At 48.0% G+C, this 19,900-nt stretch overlaps 1 protein-coding gene across 1 annotated transcript in view; it reads left to right on the plus strand.

Moving 5' to 3' along the window:
- PAPPA2 (pappalysin 2) overlaps nt 1-19,900 on the plus strand; it is a 170,396-nt gene that overhangs the window by 72,567 nt on the left and 77,929 nt on the right. The window contains exons 8-13 of the mRNA XM_054037937.1: nt 1,332-1,460; nt 3,084-3,175; nt 3,329-3,522; nt 5,417-5,554; nt 9,621-9,756; nt 10,402-10,618. Of these exons, the coding sequence (XP_053893912.1) occupies nt 1,332-1,460; nt 3,084-3,175; nt 3,329-3,522; nt 5,417-5,554; nt 9,621-9,756; nt 10,402-10,618 (906 nt within the window). The remainder of the gene's footprint in view (nt 1-1,331; nt 1,461-3,083; nt 3,176-3,328; nt 3,523-5,416; nt 5,555-9,620; nt 9,757-10,401; nt 10,619-19,900) is intronic.

Genomic DNA, 19,900 nt, shown 5'->3' on the forward strand with positions numbered 1-19,900 from the left:
CACCTAGAGGGAAAAGTGGCAGGCTCCTCTGATTACTTGCCACAGATCCTCTTTCTGTAGCCTCAGCTCACGGCAGTTGTAGAATTGGGGGGAACCTACCTGTGCTTTTGGCTTTGTGTGTGTGCCATAATGCAATACATTCTATTGGCATGGATATATTGGCACCCTGAATCTTTTATTCATATAGAGATGGGCCATAACCATAACCTCAGATCCAAGTACCCCCAGACTTTGGGGACATGGGAAATTGGAATCTAGATTGGAATTTGCCAAATTATCCCTGTCTGCTTCCCTGGTTAATTTACATGTTAGTTTCAAACACCCTGAACTTTGAGGGGGTTCAAAGCCCAGATCTGGATTCAGATCTGAACCATGTGGCTTCTTTCCTCTATCCATCCATGCCCAGGCCAAGCCAGGCAAGTTTTATTGAGGTTCTGAGTCCCATCTCTCCCACTCCTTGCCTCTCTTTTTCCCCTCTATCCCTCACACACACCAGCTTATCCTTCTTTCCCTTGTAAAAGCCAGGATCCTGTGTTCAGAGCATCATTAGACACTGGGTACACATTTCAGAAACTACTTAGGATCCTAAGTCACGTTATCAAAGTGACTTAGCCTAATTCTCATTGAAAGTCAATGTGAATTAGGTGCTCTGGAAAATGGTACCTGTTAACTCTTCTGCACATTCTGTATCGTATTCCTAGGGTGTGGCAGCCATGACTGTGAAGCTTGCTTTAGTAGCCTCCATCTTTTGTTTTTTAATTTTCTTCCCCCCAGTCTCTTTCTTTAAGGACCCACAAAGGGAATGGTGGGTATAATAGCCCATGTCTCCATTATTTTGCCCACCATATCTGACACTTTAGTTTTTATTTATTAATTTCCAGTTCCACATTTTCTGTTTTTACCAAGCATGATTTCAACATGGTGCTTGAATTATATCAACGTGGCCTTTTTTGTTTGGACTAATTTAGTCCCTCTGGTTCTCTTGCACCTGCTTACAACACTCACTACTGAAAGCAACTTGACCTATTTTTCATTAACGTTTGTTATTATAGATCATTGTATTACTTAATAAACTGATATACTCTTTACATCTGAGCTACAATTGGGGTAAATTCCTCAGCCAATTATTGCAACACTTCCAATCTAGCAGGGCAGCATCCACAGGACCGTTAACTTTCCATTCTGCTTAGGTACAACACACATGCTTTTTATAACCTATAGCATCCCCTTTGCCTCTAATGAATCCACTGCAAATGGCCACATACGGACGGATGTTTCCCACGTGATATTTGTTCTCTCCTAGTTTGTTTCATTCCTCTGTGTTTCTGCAGGGATGTCACACCGGGCCAGTTGTACCGCTACCAGGTGCAGGCCATGGCTGGGGCAGCTGTGGGAGAACCGTCTCCATCTTTGATCCATACCCACGGCTCTCCCTATTGTGGAGACGGAAAAGTGACCATGTACGTGCTGAATTCTACACACATTTGGGAGATGTTTTTAAAGCCATTTGGTCTAGTAGGGTAGATCCAAAGGTAAACAGAAGACCTGATCCTTCACTCCATGACACCGGATTTATGCCAGCATAGCTCCACTCCAGTCAGTGGTGCCAAACCATTGCAAAAGAATGAAGGCTCAAACCCAAAGTGTTTTGCAAAATCTAATGCTTCTTAGAAGGTAAAGATGGGCCTTGCGAGGTGCGGAGTTTGGATCTGGATTCTGATCTGAACTTCCCCAAAGTCAGTGGGTGCTTGGTCCAATGCTTAGGCCAGAACCAATCTCTATAAAGTGTCATAGATTTTTAAACCCCCAAAGGAGCATTCTAATCATCTAGTCTGGCCTCCTGCATAGTGCAGGCCAGAGAACTTCACCCAATGATTCTGCATTGTGCCCAGTAACTTGTGGCTCTCTGATAGAGCATATATTGATTTAAAGACCCCAAATGATGGGAAACTTACAGCATCCTCTGGTAAACTGGTCTAATTGTTAACTTCTCTGGTAAAAATTTGTGTCATGTTTCCAGTTTGAATTTTTCTGACTTCAACTTGATTGTTTTCCAGTGAAAACAGCTTTGTAAATTGTTAGCTTCCCCTTGCAGTGTTGTGAAACCCAATGCAAAGTGATTGTGCTAAGTGCATGAGACCCAACAGGGGAAACTGGCTAAAAGGGCCAGATCCTCAGCTGGTGTAATTCAGCATAGCTCCATTGACTTCATTGCTGATTTACTACAGTTAAGGGTCTGGGCTTCTGGAGAGTGAATGACCACTTTAGTTCCACTGTCCAAGCTGAGTGAAGTTGAAAAAACTGAACAAGCAGCGTAAATGCAAGGCAAGTAGTAGAGATTTGTGATATGCTTTTAACGTGACTGATCTAAAGGGCGGTTGGGAACACAGCTTAGGAAGTCTTGTTTAGTAAACAATTTTAAACCATTGGGAAATAACATTGAGTCAAAGTCAAGAGGGTGGAGAGACAAGATTGATTTTCACATTGTGCATCTTTGTGTATGAAGAGTGTGTGTGAAGCAAAATTGCTTGAATATTTGAAGTTTTAAGTGTGAAGGTGTGTGTGTGCGCATGCGTGCCTCTGTGTGTGTGGGTGCACACATGAGAATAAACCTGAATTCACTTAAGCATGCAATTTTTTGCTTGTGGTTTTCTCATGAAATGTAGCACATAGCTATTGCTTTTCCCTCCTCAGTCACTAAACTCATCCCTATCTCTTACCCCACCTTGACTTGTCCAACACCCAGTGGAAAAACTGTTCATTCTTCACATCTGACATCACTGGCAGCTCTTCTCCTCTGACACAGGCTTGGTAGTTGCACTTGCTCCCACCCTGAGTTCTCCAGGGAAGATGGTGGTGGGGTGGGGCCTCTTTTCTCCCACTCTGGCTTTCCCAACTCCTTCCTCCCCTGACAAGAGTCAGACTCTTCTCTCCCTCCTTGTAGCTGGCATCCCATGATTCCTCCAGTGAAATCTGACTTGAGGGTTGTCCTTAAACATGGGGTCCTGACCCTTATGGAGCTGAAAAGCTCGAAGGGCAGCTAGTCAAGAGGGCGTTAACATTTCTTGCTGATGGTCTCTTAGGAGCTTGGAAGAGGAGTGCGATGATGGAGACCTGTTAGATGGAGATGGCTGCTCTGGGAAGTGTAAAAGGGAAAAAGGCTTCAATTGTGTTGGTAAGTCATGTGCTGAGTCAGCCCATTCCTTCTCTCCTTGGCCACCCCCTTTTTGGGATGCTATGGCCACCCGAGGGAAGGGTATAGTTTTTTCTCCTGCCCCCAGCAGAAGCATTGTAGACACTAACCTTCTAGTCTTTGGCCTCTCTGCAGGAGAGCCGAGCCTGTGTTATGTTCACGAGGGGGATGGAGTGTGTGAGCCCTTCGAGAGGAGAAGCAACATCCAGGACTGTGGCCTCTACACTCCCAAAGGGTACATGGATCAGTGGGCAGCACAGGCCTACACCTCCCACCAGGACAAGAAGTCATGTCCTGTTTCCATGGTGACCGGAGAGCCCGTTGTGAAGGTGAGGCTAGGCATTTCCTTGTACCGGGGGAGTCCCAAACCTGATGTGATCTCCACAGTGTCCTTGCCTTTCCTGTTTCTCCTGATGGAGCACCTATTCATAAAGGCCTATGCGACTCAGTCCTCCCAGCAGAGCAGCTTTCACGCATTGGGCAGCTTAAAATCAGCAATATAAACTGGAAAAGAAAATCCAGACAACAATCCTGGCATTGCCATGACGTGTTAAGCTTTGCTTTCCATCGCACTGCATGCATGCTTATAGGATCAGGGTATGAAAGGATATATGCCCACCACTTAGTGTCTAAAGCAAAGCCCCTTGAAGTTAGTGGGCATCTTTCCACTGACTTCAGTGGGCTGTGGATCAGGGCTGAACGGCCTGGAAGAAACTTTTCCCATAGGCGTGTTTGTGCATACTTCTAATTGCATCTTCATCTGAAACATTTGGTGCAGGTCTTTGAGACAGGATGCTGGCCTAGATGGACCTGGTGTGGTCTGGAAGTTCCTATAGCTCTGTGCTCCATCCTCTTAAATAATATATCATCCAGGTCTTTGAGACAGGATGCTGGCCTAGATGGACCTGGTGTGGTCTGGAAGTTCCTATAGCTCTGTGCTCCATCCTCTTAAATAATATATCATCTTAGTTTGTAAAGTAAGCTCGTTGAGACATGGTCCCTCTCTGCATATACCATTGCTCTGAAGAGAGGCAGTGTGGCCCAGTGGATGGTGAAGTGGACTGGGATTCTGGAGACTTAGGTTCTGTTCTTACCTCATCTGTTGGGGACCTTGGGCAAGTCACTTCACAGCTCTATGCCTCAGTTTCTTCATCAATAAAATTAATGACACTGATGTACTTTGTGATCAACTGGTGAGAAATGCTATAGAAGAGCCAGGAGTTATTATTACATCTGTCTGTACAGTGCTTTGTACCTTTTTGGTGCAATAATTGTCATCAACCCAATAAGGAATTGAGATAAATTCACAATATCATATCAATATTTTGTACAAAGACGCTAAGAAAGCGGAACAGGGAGCTTGGAGAAAAGTGCAAATATTGTAGCCACTTGTGTGTGCTCTTTTCTGGCCAGTCCTGGTACAGTGGACAGTCTTAAGACCCCATGTCCCTTGTTCCAGAGGAATCAAGATTTCAAGGGCCAGGTTCTCATCTGGTGTAAAACTGTGTGGGTCCACAGGACTATACTGATTTATGCCAGTTGAGGATCTGACCCTGTATATTGATTATTCGGAACGTTTTTTCTTCTAGATTATTGAGCCAGAGTCTCAGCTGTTGTAAGTTGGGGTCCCTGTGCTGAAATCAGTGGATTTGTGCTGATTTACACCGATGATCTAGCCCAGGGATCGGCAACCTTTGACACGCGGCTCGCCAGGGTACGCACCCTGGTGGGCCGGGCCAGGCCGGTTTGTTTACTTGCCGCGTCCGCAGGTTCAGCCGATCACAGCTCCCAGTGGCCACGGTTCTTCGCTCCAGGCCAATGGGGGCTGCGGGAAGCTGCGCGGGCCGAGGGATGTGCTGGCCGCTGCTTCCTGCAGCCCCCATTGGCCTGGAGCAGTGTGGGAGCCGCGATCAGCCGAACCTGCAGATGCAGCAGGTAAACAAACCGGCCCGGCTCACCAGGGTGCTTACTCTGGCGAGCCACGTGCCAAAGGTTGCCGATCCCTGATCTAGCCCATAGTCTTTCCCTCAATCCCACAGGTACCCTGAAATATTCTTTATTCAAGCAGGTGACTTCAGTTGCCCCTCCCCTTCTGCTCTGGTTAACGCTGTGGTGCCTCTTTCCTGGTGAGCATGTAGGAGGCTGGTAGTTCTCTCCCTGCCTTTCCCTCCATGCCCAATGCTGCTGCTGCTGCTGCTGGGATTGAAAATCTCTCCTTTCCAGGTGTGCAGATCCCACCTTCAAGATATGCTAGAGCATCATTCCCTCGCTGCTTGGTTCCCCTGCACCGCCAGCCGCGACAATGCTCAGGTTGCTGATGGGGAGAAAACACCCTTGGATGATGAGAGAGTTTGGCTCAAAGTAAGTGTCATTGGGCACCTGGGCTTAATAGGGAGGATACTTTGTAGGAGTTGGGGAAGGCTTTCCTATCCTTGTCCCACACTTTCAGGGATAAAGGCCAATTCTTTCCCTTCCTCCTGTCCTGGAGTAATGAAGAGCTCTCTCTCAGCTGGGTCACAAACTCATCAGCTACAGCCAGGCGTTCTACAGATGAGTTGTAGCAACTGAAAGCCAGTAACTGGCACATGTATCACTTGTTTCATCCCCTTTAGTATATGAGTCTGTGGCAGCAATCCATCCTGGAAGCTGCCAGCACATGGATCACTGCAACAAGGGAGACAGAACCCTACAACAGTGTTCTGTAAATGAAAAAGCCATTGCTAGGCAAATACAGTAATTCCTTGCTTAACACTGTAGTTATGTTCCTGAAAAATGCTACATTAAGCAAAACAATGTTAAGCTAATCCAGTTTCCCCATAAGAATTAATGTAAGTGGGGGGGTTAGGTTCCAGGGAAATTTTTTTCACCAGACAAAAGACAAAAAAAGGTGTGTGTATATATATATATATATATTATATATATATATACACACACACACACACACACACACACAGTATAAGTTTTAAACAAACAATTTAATACTGTACATAGCAATGATGATTGTGAAGCTTGGTTGAGGTGGTGGAGTCAGAGGGTGGAAGAGGGTGGGATATTTCCCAGGGAATGCCTTACTGCTGAATGATGAACTAGCACTCGGCTGAGCCCTCAAGGGTTAACACATTGTTGTTAATGTAGCCTCACACTCTACAAGGCAGCAGGAATAGAGGGAGGGGAGACAGCATGGCAGAGAGAGACCGAGACACACACCGTGTGTGTGTGTGTGTGTGTGTGTGTGTGTGTGTGTGTGTGTGTGTGTAAGAGAGAGAGAGAGAGACGCGCATTGCCTCTTTAAGTTCTGTGAGCCCACTCTAAGTACATTGCCTTTTTAAGTAGATTAGCAAATTGAGACAGCAGCTGCTGCCAGCAAGCTTCCTGAGTCCTGTCGTGTGTCCCCCCGCCCCCATGGAGATAGGGTACCGAAGTGGGGTGGGGGGAGCGGGACATCATGACATTATCACCCTTCTTCCCCCCACCTTTGCACAGCAGGCAGGAGGCTCCCTGGAGCAGCTCCAAGGCAGAGGGCAGGAGCAGCACTCGACAGTGCGGGGAGGGACATCTGAACTGCCTGGCAATTGATAGCCTGCTGGGAGGCTGCCACACAGGAAACTTAGGGGAGCACGGAGCTGATGGGGGGCTGCCGGTCCACCCTGGTTCCACCAGCTAGCTGCAACGGGCTGCTCTTTCTGCAAGCAGTGGACAAAGGAGGCAGCTGCCAAACAACGTCATAAGGGAACATTGTGCAACTTTAAACAAGCATGTTCTCTAATTGATGAGCAACATAACAACGTTAACTGGGACGACTTTAAGTGAGGAGTTACTGAACCAAGAGGGGTTATTTGAGATTTTACTGTTAGTCTTCAAGGGCACCTTCAGCATCGCCCTTCCTCCAGTGCAGAGTGGGCGCAAACTGCTGCCGTTCTGCTTTAGCTCAGTTTTCACACAGGTTGCACTGGTGTAAATGACTGTACAAGGGGCAGTGTGGCCCCAAGGCCTTAGGGCCGGTCTCTTCTGGGAAGTGAGAAGGCTGGCCTGGAATTTCTGACCATGCCCACAGACCTGTTAGAGAGGGTGGGAGTCAGGGCCTTTCTGGCCTGGCATCTGAGACTCTGTTCCACAACTGCATTGGCCTCAACTCCACCAGGGAGAGTAAAACCTGGGTTTCAGTCACATAAGGAGGACTTGAGTAGAAGAGACACAGGGAGCTGATACATCCATTAGGGAGATGCAGTTCATACAGTGCTGATTTTCTGATTGTAACCACAGTTTAATTTTATGTGGCTGCTGCCTTCTATTATTGGGAGGTTGTTATTTGTCTTTGCTCTTTCTGTACAGTTTATATGGGGCATGTTGCCCTGTTTAGTCCTAGATTGTCTATAATTACCTTTTGTTAAGGCACTTGGAAGACTTAATGCATCATTAATTATTGGTCAATAAACAGTGTTGTTATCTTTCTGTCTCTAATACCCCTGTATACCTAACGTCCTATGCCTCTACAGAGAATTCTACCTACATAGCCTTCATTCTCTTCTGTCTCTATCTCTTGGACCTTCCCTCTGGGTTCCCTACTGTGCTTATGCCAGGGCAAATGCCCTCCATTTCTTCCTTTACTCACAAGAAAGAGGAAAGCCCCCTCTTTGTGCTGCCTTGATGGAGCTCACTTTCCACTTTTCACCGGGATTAACTCATATTCCAGTGCATTGGAACTTGTGGTCAGATGTTTATATGAAAGACTTTCATTACTGGCTCCACACGCTCATTTTAGGTGTGCTATTATTTTCCACCCATAAAATGATTTATGGGCTAGTAATAAATATGCCTATGTTCTTTCTCTTTTATAGTGTTTGCCTGATTGCTAACAGATTGGTCTGGGAAGCAGGTTTCTTATTGACACGTGTATGAAAAAACACTCTCCCATACAATTATAGCTGTTTACACACACATCTCAATAACACGTGCATACACCTCCACTTACAGGACTATTTTAATGCTCCATGTCACATGCTTTAAATGAGCAATCACCTTGCTCATTAGGTACAGGATTCCAGTTGTATGGAATGAAACATTTTCAACAGGTGGCATTAAAGAGCAAAGAAATCATTGTGCCCCTATATGAAGGCACAGACGTAAGTGGGTGTGGCCATCTGCTGAAGAATGCAAATATCTGTGCAACATAACTAGCCTCCCATAGTGCACCTCAGCATATCTGGTATACTTGCAGATTTGAGTTATTCTGATTTATGGAGGAGCACTTTCCAGTGGCAGTGCTTTGTTCTCTATTTCCTACACATCAGATTCAGGGAAGATTTGGAGTCATGTCAGAATGTAACAAGCAGGAAATTAAGCAAAAGAAAAAAAATTAAAATATAGCCAACTGCAGCTCAATCCACAATAAGAAAAAGGAAGCACATGCAGGGAATATTTTGTGAGATAAGCCCGATACGGGAGTTCTAACTTAGAAACAGATTTTGCCAAGTGCCTGCACAGGGGAGCAGTGGGGAGGGATGGAATAAGGAGCTTCCCCCAAATTGGCACAAGCTGAGGATCTGGCCCTCACAAGTTAGGTTGGGATGAGCGCTCGATATTGAGGTGCTTATCCAAACCACCCAAGCTTCTTGGGTGTGCAGAACTGGAACTCTCCATGGTAATGTGCTTCCTGCTTTGGAGCAGGCTGTGGTGCTGACGGGATTGACCTTCATGGTGTCTCAGGGCTTCCAGTCCTGGACATGAGGTGGAAATGCAACAAGCGTGAAATAATAACGGGAGGAAAATGTTACTGGGAAATTGCCCAGCCTCAGTGATGGTTGAGTGGGAATTCGGGGCGAAAGTGCAAAAAGATATTTCCTCCGTCTTGCTTTGCCCCACGGCTGTGCCAGCTCTTTGTGGGCCCCAGTGAGTGGCTGCAAAGCTGAAATACTTGTCCCACCCTCTGATCACTGTATCCCTGCTCACTGTCCTGAGCTCCCTGGGGGGCTCCTGGGCTATTCTTCATTATGAGGTAACGCTAGGGTGACCAGGTGTCTGGTTTTCGACCCAAGCCGGAGCCCTCATTCCCTCCTGCACCCCAGCCCCCTGAGTCAGCCTGGTGAAAATGAGCGAGTGAGTGAGGATGGGGAGAGCGAGCAACGGGGGGCAGGGTGATGGAGTAAGTGGGGGTGGGGCCTCAGAGGAGGGGCAGGGCTCAGAGAAGGGGAGAAGCAGGGGGCGCAGCAAGGGTGTTCGGTTTTGTGCGAGTAGAAAGTTGGCAACCCTAGGCAATGCTCAATACACACGAGCCCCCTTCAGTCATGGAGGGCCATCACCCATTTGTTTATTTGTCTGATCAATAGCATTGCTTCTAAAATGCAAAGCCCTATCCCGTGTAGCTCTGTCTGCTTCGCTGTAATCCCCCACCCTAATGTCCCCTCTGGCGTTGTACCCTCGTGCACAGGTGTGCTTCGACAGACCCGGACTGGCCACCTCAGTATTTATTTTCCTGGCCTCTGATGGCATTGCCCTGAGCGACCAGCACAAGCCAACTGTGACCGTCCAGCTGGGGGATGAGAGGAGGCACAACCACTCGCTGGGTGAGTGCACTCAGAGCTGACATGAGGAGGGGAGTTCCCCTTTCCCTTCTCCTCCTCTGCTCCCTCGGCACCTGAGTCCCTCTCTGCTTCGCCCTGGGCTTTCCATTGCAGGGACCAAGCAGTCTAGCAGAGTCTGAGGAAGCGCCTGAGCAGCTAAGGCAGGGCTGTGTCAGACAGCTCCTAGCAAACAGCCCAAATTGTTATGGCCTCTTTGGCTCAACCGGAGTTCAGTGGGAGCTGGGAGATCTCAACACGTCTCTTGCAGTGTCCTCCTTGAGCTCCTTCCTGCCTCTTTTGTTGGCTGAGACAGTCTGTGCCTCATGGCAAACCAGGATGAAGGAGGCTGTGGTACCCTCTCTCTGGTGGGATCCTCTCTGCATCCCGTTTCTCTCAGCACTGGCGCTCCCTCTCCTGCTTTCTTGACCCTAGTCTAGTTGCTGGTTGGCCCGAAGCAGAAGGATTTGCCTTTGCCTTGGACGTGTCCTGTCTGATTTCCTTGCTGGGAAGGAATCCCTTGCAGGTTGCTTAGTGGAAAAGGCAGACCACAGGAGTAGCGTCTGAGCTGTGGAATAACCCCAGGCAAGCTAAACAATCCCAGAGTTGGGCTAATGGCTTCTCTCTCTCTTGTTACTTCATCCCCCTTAGGGACGCATGAGCTGTCATGTCAGCGGAACCCATTGGTCATCAACGTGACCCACAGCCAGGATTTCCTTTTCCACCGGATCACCTCGGTGCTGCTCAATTTCTCCTCCCCGTTAGTGGGCATCTCAGCCGTGGCTTTGCGAACTTCCTCCCTCCTCAGCTCTTCTGCGCTGAACACCTGCCTCCTGGAACACGAGGGACATGGCCTCCAGAGACACAGGTACCACATCGCCTTGGATTCTTCTGTGTTGCTGCTGGGCGAGGGCCATCACTCTGCTGGCTTTGGGTCTGTCACTCCTGCAGAAGGTGACATCCAGCTTAGAGCATAATTCCTAAGGGCTCAGCCAGAGGGAGACATCCTTTCGCTCAACTAGAGCTGCTACCTCCTTGTTTCAGGACAAACACTGTAGGTATAACTAGACTTCGAGCTGGAGCTGTGAATTCCAGCTCGAGAAGCCAGACCTGATCTGGCTCTGATTTTCAGAGCGCTAAAAATAGAGAATAGTTTCGGTGGCACAAGGGGTGTGAAGGATGAGCCACTCCAGGTGCATGCCAGCTGTTTCAGACAGGGCAGCTAGTCCTCCTGCTACTCATGGTACCAAGGCTGTGCTCTATTCTCAATCAGAGCTAGAGCAGGCGTGTCTCCTCAAACTGAGATTTACATCTCCAACTTCAAGTGTGGACACAGAGTGTAAGGAGTAATCCGGGGTTGGTAGCTCTTTCCCATCTCTAATTTCTGCTTCTATCGCAGTAAAGAGTCGTGGCTGGAGTAGAATATAAGGGGCCCATGCAGCCACCAGATGAAGGGCAGTGCAAGTGGGTGAAGTCCACACTAGGTTTGGACATCAGCTGGAAATCACTGCAGTTCCTGCACCCAGCCTACCCCCCTGCCCTTCTCCCTCTGCTGCTAAAACAATAGACATTCTCTCTGGAGTTAGCACTATACTTTTAACTTGGGCCCCTGTCCCTCTATACATGTATGCACACACTCCCCATCACCCTTTCTGCTCAAATTGTTCAGCGTTGCACTCAGACAAAAGGTATCAAGGTTTGATTCACTATCTGATTGCAAGAAAAAATAGTTAGGAAAATAGTTCAGTTTGGTGTGTGTGTGTGTTTGTGTGTGTGTGTGTGTGTGTGTGTGTGTGAGAGAGAGAGAGATACAGAATCTCAGTGTTAAAAGAATAATAATAAATGGAGATATCCCATCTCCTAGAACTGGAAGGGACCTTGACAGGTCATCGAGTCCAGCCTGCTGCCTTCACTAGCAGGACCAAGTACTGATTTTGCCCCAGATCCCCAAGTGGCCCCCTCAAGGATTGAACTCACAACCCTGGGTTCAGCAGGCCAATGCTCAAACCACTGAGCTATCCCTATCCTAATGTCAGTAGGATTAAGTGAGACGATGCTAATATTAAGGTCCCCTGAGTAGCCCTGATTCAGCCCCTTGTTGCGTAGCATTATGATACAGTCTTTAATTACAAAAACAACGAGGAGTCCTTGTGGCACCTTAGAGACTAACAAATTTATTTGGGCATAAGCTTTCGTGGGCTATAACCCACTTCATCAGCTTTCGTGAGCTATAACCCACTTCATCAAAATACAGTAGGCAGGTATAAATACACAGCACATGAAAAGATGGGAGTTGCCTTACCGAGTGGTGGGTCAGTGCTAATGAGGCCAATTCAATAAGGGTGAATGTGGCCCATTCTCAACAGTTGACAAGAAGCGGTGAATATTAACAGAGGGAAAATTATTTTTTGTAGTGACCCAGCCACTTCCTGTCTTTATTCAGGCCTAATTTGATGTCTGATTTGTGTCCATTTATTTGTTTGTGTAGATACTGTCCGATTTGTCCAATGTACATGGCAGAGGGGTATTGCTGGCACATGATGGCATATATCACACTGGTAGATGTGCAGGTGAATGAGCCCCTGATGGTGTGGCTGATGTAGTCAGGTCCAATGATGGTGTCCCTTGAATAGATATGCGGACAGAGTTGGCAACGTGGTTTGTTGCAGGGATTGGTTCCTGGATTAGTGTTTCTGTTGTGTGGTGTGTAGTTGCTGGTGAGTATTTGCTTCAGGTTGGGAGGCTGTCTGTAAGTGAGGACTGGCCTGTTCACATACTATTTGTCCTAAGGAGCCCTGTCTCTGTCAGACCTTGATCCAGCAAAGCACTTAACCATGTACTGAACTTTTAGCATGTGAGCAATCCCATTGACTTGAAAGATCAACTCACATGCTTAGAATGATGCATGTGCTTGTCTCAGTGTGCTCAGTGCCTTGCAGGATCGAGCCCTGGACATCCTGGCGTTAAACATAACATGCTGGTTAACAGCATCCCTCAGGAGATAAAGTTGAAACTTCCCAAGTCAGCTTTGGCACCCACCAGTCTCTCATTAAACTCGGAGAGAGAGAAACACGAGGAAAGCAATTCTCCATAAAACAGACCATTGGCGGAAGCTTGACAGATGCCTGCCTTTCCATTTGTGTTTTTGTTTCCTTCCACTTTACCACCGGATGTCCCAGTCCTGTTCCAAAAAGCTCCACTGGGGAGGGGAATCTCCTCTTTTCCTGCTAGGATTTGGGTGCCATGCTAGATTCCTCAAATACCTCTGCCCGGAGCTCCCACCCTATCCCTCAGAGGCTGCTCCTTTACCAAGTCTCACGCAGCTGCTTCAGTAGTAATACTAATAATTAATTAATAATAACATGCTTTAATTTATCGGTGTCCAGTGCGCCAAGACCTCCAAATATCTTAGTAAAGTATGTAACTGAGGAGCAGTATTTGCAGAATAGGGCAGCATGTTCCAAATAAATCACACTGCAAAGGAAAAGAGGGAAGAACTGACATCCAAGATTGAATGAATGAATAAATAAATAATGCAGAAAGCACATTCAGAGCCAAAGACACAGAGCGGAGAAGGAATTAAAGGAAGGTGGTAAGATTTGTTCTAATGATGATAACAGATGATGATGATGATTGATGATGCAAAGTTTGGCTGTGAATCCTGATCCTAATTTTTCCAAAGTTTAGAAGAGTCCAGATCCAGGGTTCGCATTCAAGCAATTATGCAGATAGTGTCCAACTGGGAATTCTGGATTTTGTCCATGCTCATCTCTAATACTAACTGTTACTGTTGTTATAAGTTTTCTTTATGAATGGCACTAAACGAAAGAATGAAGTAAGAGTGTGTTTGTGTGTGTGTGTGTGTGTGTGTGTGTGTGTGTGTGTGTGAGAAAACACTAATGTGATGTAACTGAGTTATGCAGAGTTCTGGAATGCATACCCAGAGTTTCAGGGTGAATGTGATTTACATAGCAACAGAAATTGCGGCTTTCTTAGTGAATAAACTTGTAAGCGTTGGTCTCAAGCCCTCACTGAGGGGGCACCATCCACCTGAAATCGAGTCAGTTTCCTTTTGGGAGTAGTCACGGCCACACATGCCCCTCAGCCCCTGCCAATGGTGTGATTTTATAATCACATTTTTCCAGACTTAAAAATATATTTCTTTCTCCAGTTGCTGTGTGAAAGACCCGCACAAACAAGATGGGAAACTGACTGATACTGATGGAAAGGTGGAACGGGCCATACACAAAGGCTGCCAAATACACAAAGAAAATAAATTGAAAAGATAGGGAATGGCATATTTTTTTCCCTATGATCTCTTTATTGAAATCTCAGGGAGGTTATTTGTAGCAATAATAGATACATTTCAGACCAAAGTATCATTTTTTAAATGAGTGGTGTCCCTTTAAGTACTCACATGAGATTGCAAAGAGACATATCACGTAGCCTTCACGCCGTACGAAAGCGGATTTTAAAGTACATACTGCCCACTAATGAATAGCATAGCTTTACAAATCCTGTGTCTGAGTCCTCTCTAGTGTAGCTCCCCTGAAGCCAGCGGACTCATGCAAGGAATAGAACTTCATGAGTTGATGTACAACTCCTGGGGTTGCTGGGAATCGGACTGAATCCACAGCATAAGCTTTGTAAGCCTCACTCATCATGCCAATGGAATCCACGCCTTCAATGATTTTTCTGTGGGTCAGGCTCGTCCAATGAGGTGCTGAGCTGAATGAACGCATCATCTGCCAACGGTAGAACATGCTCACCAGCAGCAATGGGAATCATGGGGCTAGTGGTACCTTGTCATACTCCCTTTGAAGGAAGGAGACTTTTATGGGACAAAGGGATCACGGGGGGAGGAGACAGTTGGAGATGGGGAGTCACACCTCTGAGCGTATGGACAGGTGTGTGGAGGCAAGTCCTGGGGAAAGGGGCAGGTTTGCACGGACAGAAGGGATGATCCATCTCTATCCCTCCTCAGGCTTTTGTCTGAGCTATAGGAGAGGGGACAAAATTGTGGGGGAGAGATGCCCCCTGCTGGCTCTGGAAGAGGAGCCAGCCTCCTTGTCATCAGTGTGCTGAGTTTGTCCTGCTGGGTGGTAGGGGCAGAAACCCACAAAGGTCTTTAAACCTTCTCTTTCTTCAGACATCATGCGGACTGTGGTGCTGGCCAGGCTGCTTTGTCTTGGCTCAGTTCAGCGTGGTGCTGACACCACAATCTGTGGCAGCTGTGTCATCCCTTTCCTCGCTCTGTGACTTCCCAGAGCTGGGGGCCTGGTGGCTCTTCCTCCACCCTCTCCAGGAAGCATCATGGTTAGGCAGGGCGCTAGGAGCCAGGACTCTGGGATCTAGTCCTCTGTTCTGCCACTGACCCTTGTCAGGCGAGCCATTCTGGGGGCTGATTCACAGAGATGAGCGCCTGCCACCTCAGGTGGAAGGAAGAGTGCTCAGCAACTCTGGCCATCAGGCCCCCAGGACCGGATATTCCAATGAGCCCCTCAGGGTAGGTGCTGTACTTGTTTGAAAATCAGGATGTGCTGGGTACTTTGGAAAATCTGGCCCATGTTGAAATGGGAGCCGAGCTCTTTTTGAACCCTCATGGGAGAGCTGAGAACTTGGAAATCTTGTCCTCTGTGCATAAATGTGGGCATCCAAGAAATGGGGCATCCAACATTAGGGCCTTTGCTTCTCTTTGCCTCATTATCACCACCTATAAACCCAGTATAACAGCACTTACCTTCCAACCAGGGGTCTCATTAGGAGTCAGGAAAGTGCTTTGGGTAGCTCGAATGACGTGGGCTTTAGAAGTGCAACATATTCATATCATCCCCATCTTGTGGACAAGAAGGTCCCATACTTGGGGGGCAGAGGACCCATAAAGCCCGGCTCCCCCTGAGTCCTAGTGTGCAGAAGTCAGAATAACAATAACAGAGCCTCTTTACCAGCTCTGGAAGCGCCTGGCTAATTATTTCCCCCTTCCTTTCATTTTAAAAATGATTTTCAAGTCCAAAACAAACATACCAGAATATTAAAACAAAGCCTAATAGTATATTGGGTATAAATGCAGGTGGAGTTTGGGAAGAAAATACCCCATAAAAGTTCAGGAATAAAACATATTTGCAGGTTCAGAGACTTCCACTCACCAGTAAAAGATGAAATCTGTGGTGTTCCAGTAAAGAATTGAACTGACCACACATGCAGTGTGTATGTAAGCCTATTATTAAAAATAACCCCACAAAAGTAACAAAGGAGACTCGGAAAAAGAGGTTTCCTGGCCTTAGTCTAGTTTCATTTCCAGTATAATAAAAATAACATCCCTGTGTTTCTCTTGCATCTTTCATCCTGAAGGATCCCCAAGTGCTCTGCAGCCTGTACTACAATAAAGAGATCACACACCCACACATGAAATGCAGGCATCTCCGGGGAACATGGCAGTCATTCTGCACTGGCAACGAGACATAGTTGTTTCAAAGAGGGGAAGCGATTAGTCTCCCCAGGTGAAACTGCAGGAGGAATTATAGGGAGTACAGAAACTGCCTTAAGGATCACAAGCTGTCAGGCCTTTGAATGTTGTCTCATCCAAAAGATGCCCCACCCTCAGTGCCCTCTAACACCATGCTGGGTCAGGGGTGCAGAGTGGATGGCAGCACATTGACTCCCCTCCTCACCTGGCACTTCAGGAGCACAAGGTTGTGCTTGCTTCCTGTGCCAATGCTGGGAGACTGAGTTGCTGTCCTCCCCGAGCCCACATGGGGTCAGCCATCGAAAGCTCCCAGCAGCAAGGAAGGAATGACTTCAGCATGTACCTCGTTAGGACCTGAGCCAATGCGCACTGAAGCCAGTGAGAGTCTTTCTGTTGACTTCAATGGATCTTCCCTTAATCTCTTAGGATCCACTAGGAGGTCTACACAACTGCTTATGTCACTGTAATTTACAGGGGTGTGAAGAAGCCACCCCTGCGAGTGACGCAAGTTGCAGCGACCTAATGGCACTATGTCAGCAGGAGACGCTCTCCTGTTGGCATAGAGCGTCTTCACCAGGCACGCTGCATCAATGCGACTGCACCAATGTAGCACTTCTAGTGTAGACTAGCCCTATGACATCCTACATAGGGCATGTCTACAGTGCAGCTAGGAGCAAGGTTCCCAGTCCCGGTAGACAGACTCGTGCTGGTGGGGCTCAAGTTAGTGTGCTGAAAATAGCCAGGGGGTCAGGTGGGCTTGAGAGGCGACACTGCAATGCTCACAGTGCTATTTTTAGCATGCTGTCTTGAGCCCTCTAGCATGAGTCTGCCTATCCCAGTTGGGAGGCTCACTTCCAGTGCCATGTAGACAGGGCCGGCTCCAGGCACCAGGCAACCAAGCACATGCTTGGGGCGGCACCTGGTAAGGGGTGGCCAATCTTGGGGTGGCGGGGGGGCAGCGCGGCGCGGCATGGCATTCCACGGGGGGGGAGGGGGCGCTCTGGCGGCGCGGCGCTCGGCGGGGGGGGGGATCCAGCGGCGCGGCACTTGGTGGGGGGGGCGGGCTCCAGCAGCGCGCTGGAGGGGGCGGCACGGGGTGCGGCGCGGCGCGGCGCTTGGGGGGGGGGGTGTTCCAGCAGCACGGCTCGGCGCGGGGCGGGCTTGGCGGGGCAGCGCTTTTTTTTGCTGCTTGGGGCAGCAAAAAAGTTAGAGCCGGCCCTGCGTGTAGACATACTCTCGTTGCACCCAGAGTATCTGAAGCAGCGCCTCTGCCTGGTACTTCAGCCCCTTCCAGTTAATTGCTTTTGTTCTCCATCCAGCCTTTCCCTTTGCATGTGAACACCAAGCCACATTCCCTCCTATTTTCTTTGGTATGGACTGTACATCAAGTCAGGGCAGCAGATTTTATTTATTGACTTTTTAAACTGCATTTTATTTTTAGCCTGTTGGAGTTTAAGTTTGCTTGTGCTGGGAAGTGCCTTGGCACTATTGAAATCTAGTCTGCATTGTATTCTTATCCCCCCCACCTCCAAGTTTTAAAGGATTAAAGAGAAATCTGGTTTTGGTTTTTTGGAAGTTTTTAATTTTTGCCTTTTCTTGTTCAGCAAGGGAAGAATTGCAGTTCCCTAAGCTGTTCCTTTAGCTTTCGGGCCCAAGTATCTGACTTTTACCCAGGAATGATTTGGCCTTAGGTTTCAGTAGTTAACTCCCAGGCCCCTCCAAAGCTGGGCTATCCTCTACTGAGAGGGCGAACCTCAAAAGGAGAGCTGGACCTAACCAGAGCCAGCCTCTTGGTGGGGGTGGTAATGGGAGGACTAGGGCAATATGTGGGTCAGGAAGAGAAGGCAGACTGGGGGAGGGGGGAGGAGGGAAAGAAAAGGAGAAGGACAAGAGGGAAACAAAGGAAGGAAATGGGAAGAGCCAGGCAAGTGTTAGAGGGAGGGGATGCGAATGAAATAGAAAGGGATACACAAGTTTGTTTGAAAAACATTTGTTCCAGGCTAGTTTAGCACTGGTGAAAGGTATGGGACTCAGAGCCCCGTTTATCGCATACAGCCTGGGCAGCATCACAGCAAGCTTCCTCCAGGCTGCCCCACCCACATGCCTGTCACCAGACCTGGAGGGACCCCCCACCCCACCCCACACATTTCTAGGGGAGAGATTCAGAACTTGATAATCCTCGGTTGTAGGGCTGGACTTTGAACTTGGCATGAATAGACTCCAGCTCCGCCCTGAAGTCTCCTTCCAGCTGTTTCTCCTCAGGTAGTGGTGACTGACCCCTGGGGCATTCCTTGGGCATTAGTGACAGGCATGTAGGACTTGATGGCTGAGCTCTGCCACCTCGGGAACTCGTTTCGGTAAGCTGTTCACCTATCCCCAGAATGCCCAGGGCTAGGGCCGTAATATGGCAATGCAGACAAACATAAGTATGTATGGCTTTTTTGTGGGCAATGCTCTTTCTTCTGCTATATGCAGGCCATTTCTAGAGCTTAATGCCTTGTACGTTAGCTATTCAGAATGCTTGAGCCATCTTGCTCCATTCCCCTCAATTTATAATCTACAATAAAAACACATTTTCATAGCTCAGGGTACATGATTGCACTGAAAAGGCCTCTGCCTTTGTCATAGACTCTTAGATTCATAGATCTGAAATCCAGAATGGACCATTAGATCGTCTAATCTGCCCTCCTGTATAGTGCAGGCCACAGAATTTCAGCCAAGTTATTCCTGTACTGAGCCCAGTAACTTGTGTTTGACTAAAGCGTCTCTTCCAGAAAGCCATTTTTAAAGGGGTAGGGGTTGTAGAGTCGATTTCCAGCAGTACATTCAAGGATCTGGCATTCCTTGCCCAGAGGCAGAGAGGTGGGCAAAGTAGTCCTGCTCCAGTCTTCTTTGTGATTGTCACATAGGCCCTGTCTACACCAGAGAAGTCACTAACATTGATACGAATCAGAGCAAAGCTGGCACACCAGGTTGGCACACCAGCAGTCTGCCATTTCCAGCACAGCATCATCTAACCCTGCTAGGAGCAAGTCTAACCAATGAGATGCTTGAAACTAGGTCAGCGGCTGGCACGGCCTCTACACTTGGGCTCCTAATGTTGCCAACAGCAATGGACCTGAGTTGATGTAAACAACGGTGGGGGATTTTTCCTCCAAGGCCTTGTGGCTTCTACGTTAGATACCATCCCCTACCCATTTAGCGCATATATGTGTCAGTGAAAGGCACCTTAGAAATACAAAAGAAAGGGGGAAGGTAAAAATTATGTCAGGGCTGAAGGCAACTTGCCTTCCCAGTGAGAAACGTGCTTGTTAGCATGAGGAAATGAGATACTGCATGATTGGTCAGCTCTAAAAAAGAAGACACTAAGGCCTGGTCTACACTACGAATTTAGGTCGAATTTAGCAGCGTTAACTCAAAGAATAGGACAGGAAAGGCCCTCTTCATCCTAGGAACCAGGAGCCAGCTTGTAGAAGCCTTGAAGGCAATTTGAGGAGTTCCTGTCAGTGAGCTCCCGGGACATAAGGGGATGACTCAGTGCTGGATTTCTCAGTGTGGCACGTGGGGTGAGAATAAACCACATGAGATTCCTGTGGCCACTTGAAATGGGCTCTGGGGAGAACCCTTGCTAGTTGGTTGTGCACGTCTGTGGGGAGGGACCACAACTTGTTGGTGGAATGTGCA

This window comes from Malaclemys terrapin, chromosome 8 (assembly GCF_027887155.1).
Source record: "Malaclemys terrapin pileata isolate rMalTer1 chromosome 8, rMalTer1.hap1, whole genome shotgun sequence".
Taxonomy (NCBI): Eukaryota; Metazoa; Chordata; order Testudines; family Emydidae; genus Malaclemys; species Malaclemys terrapin.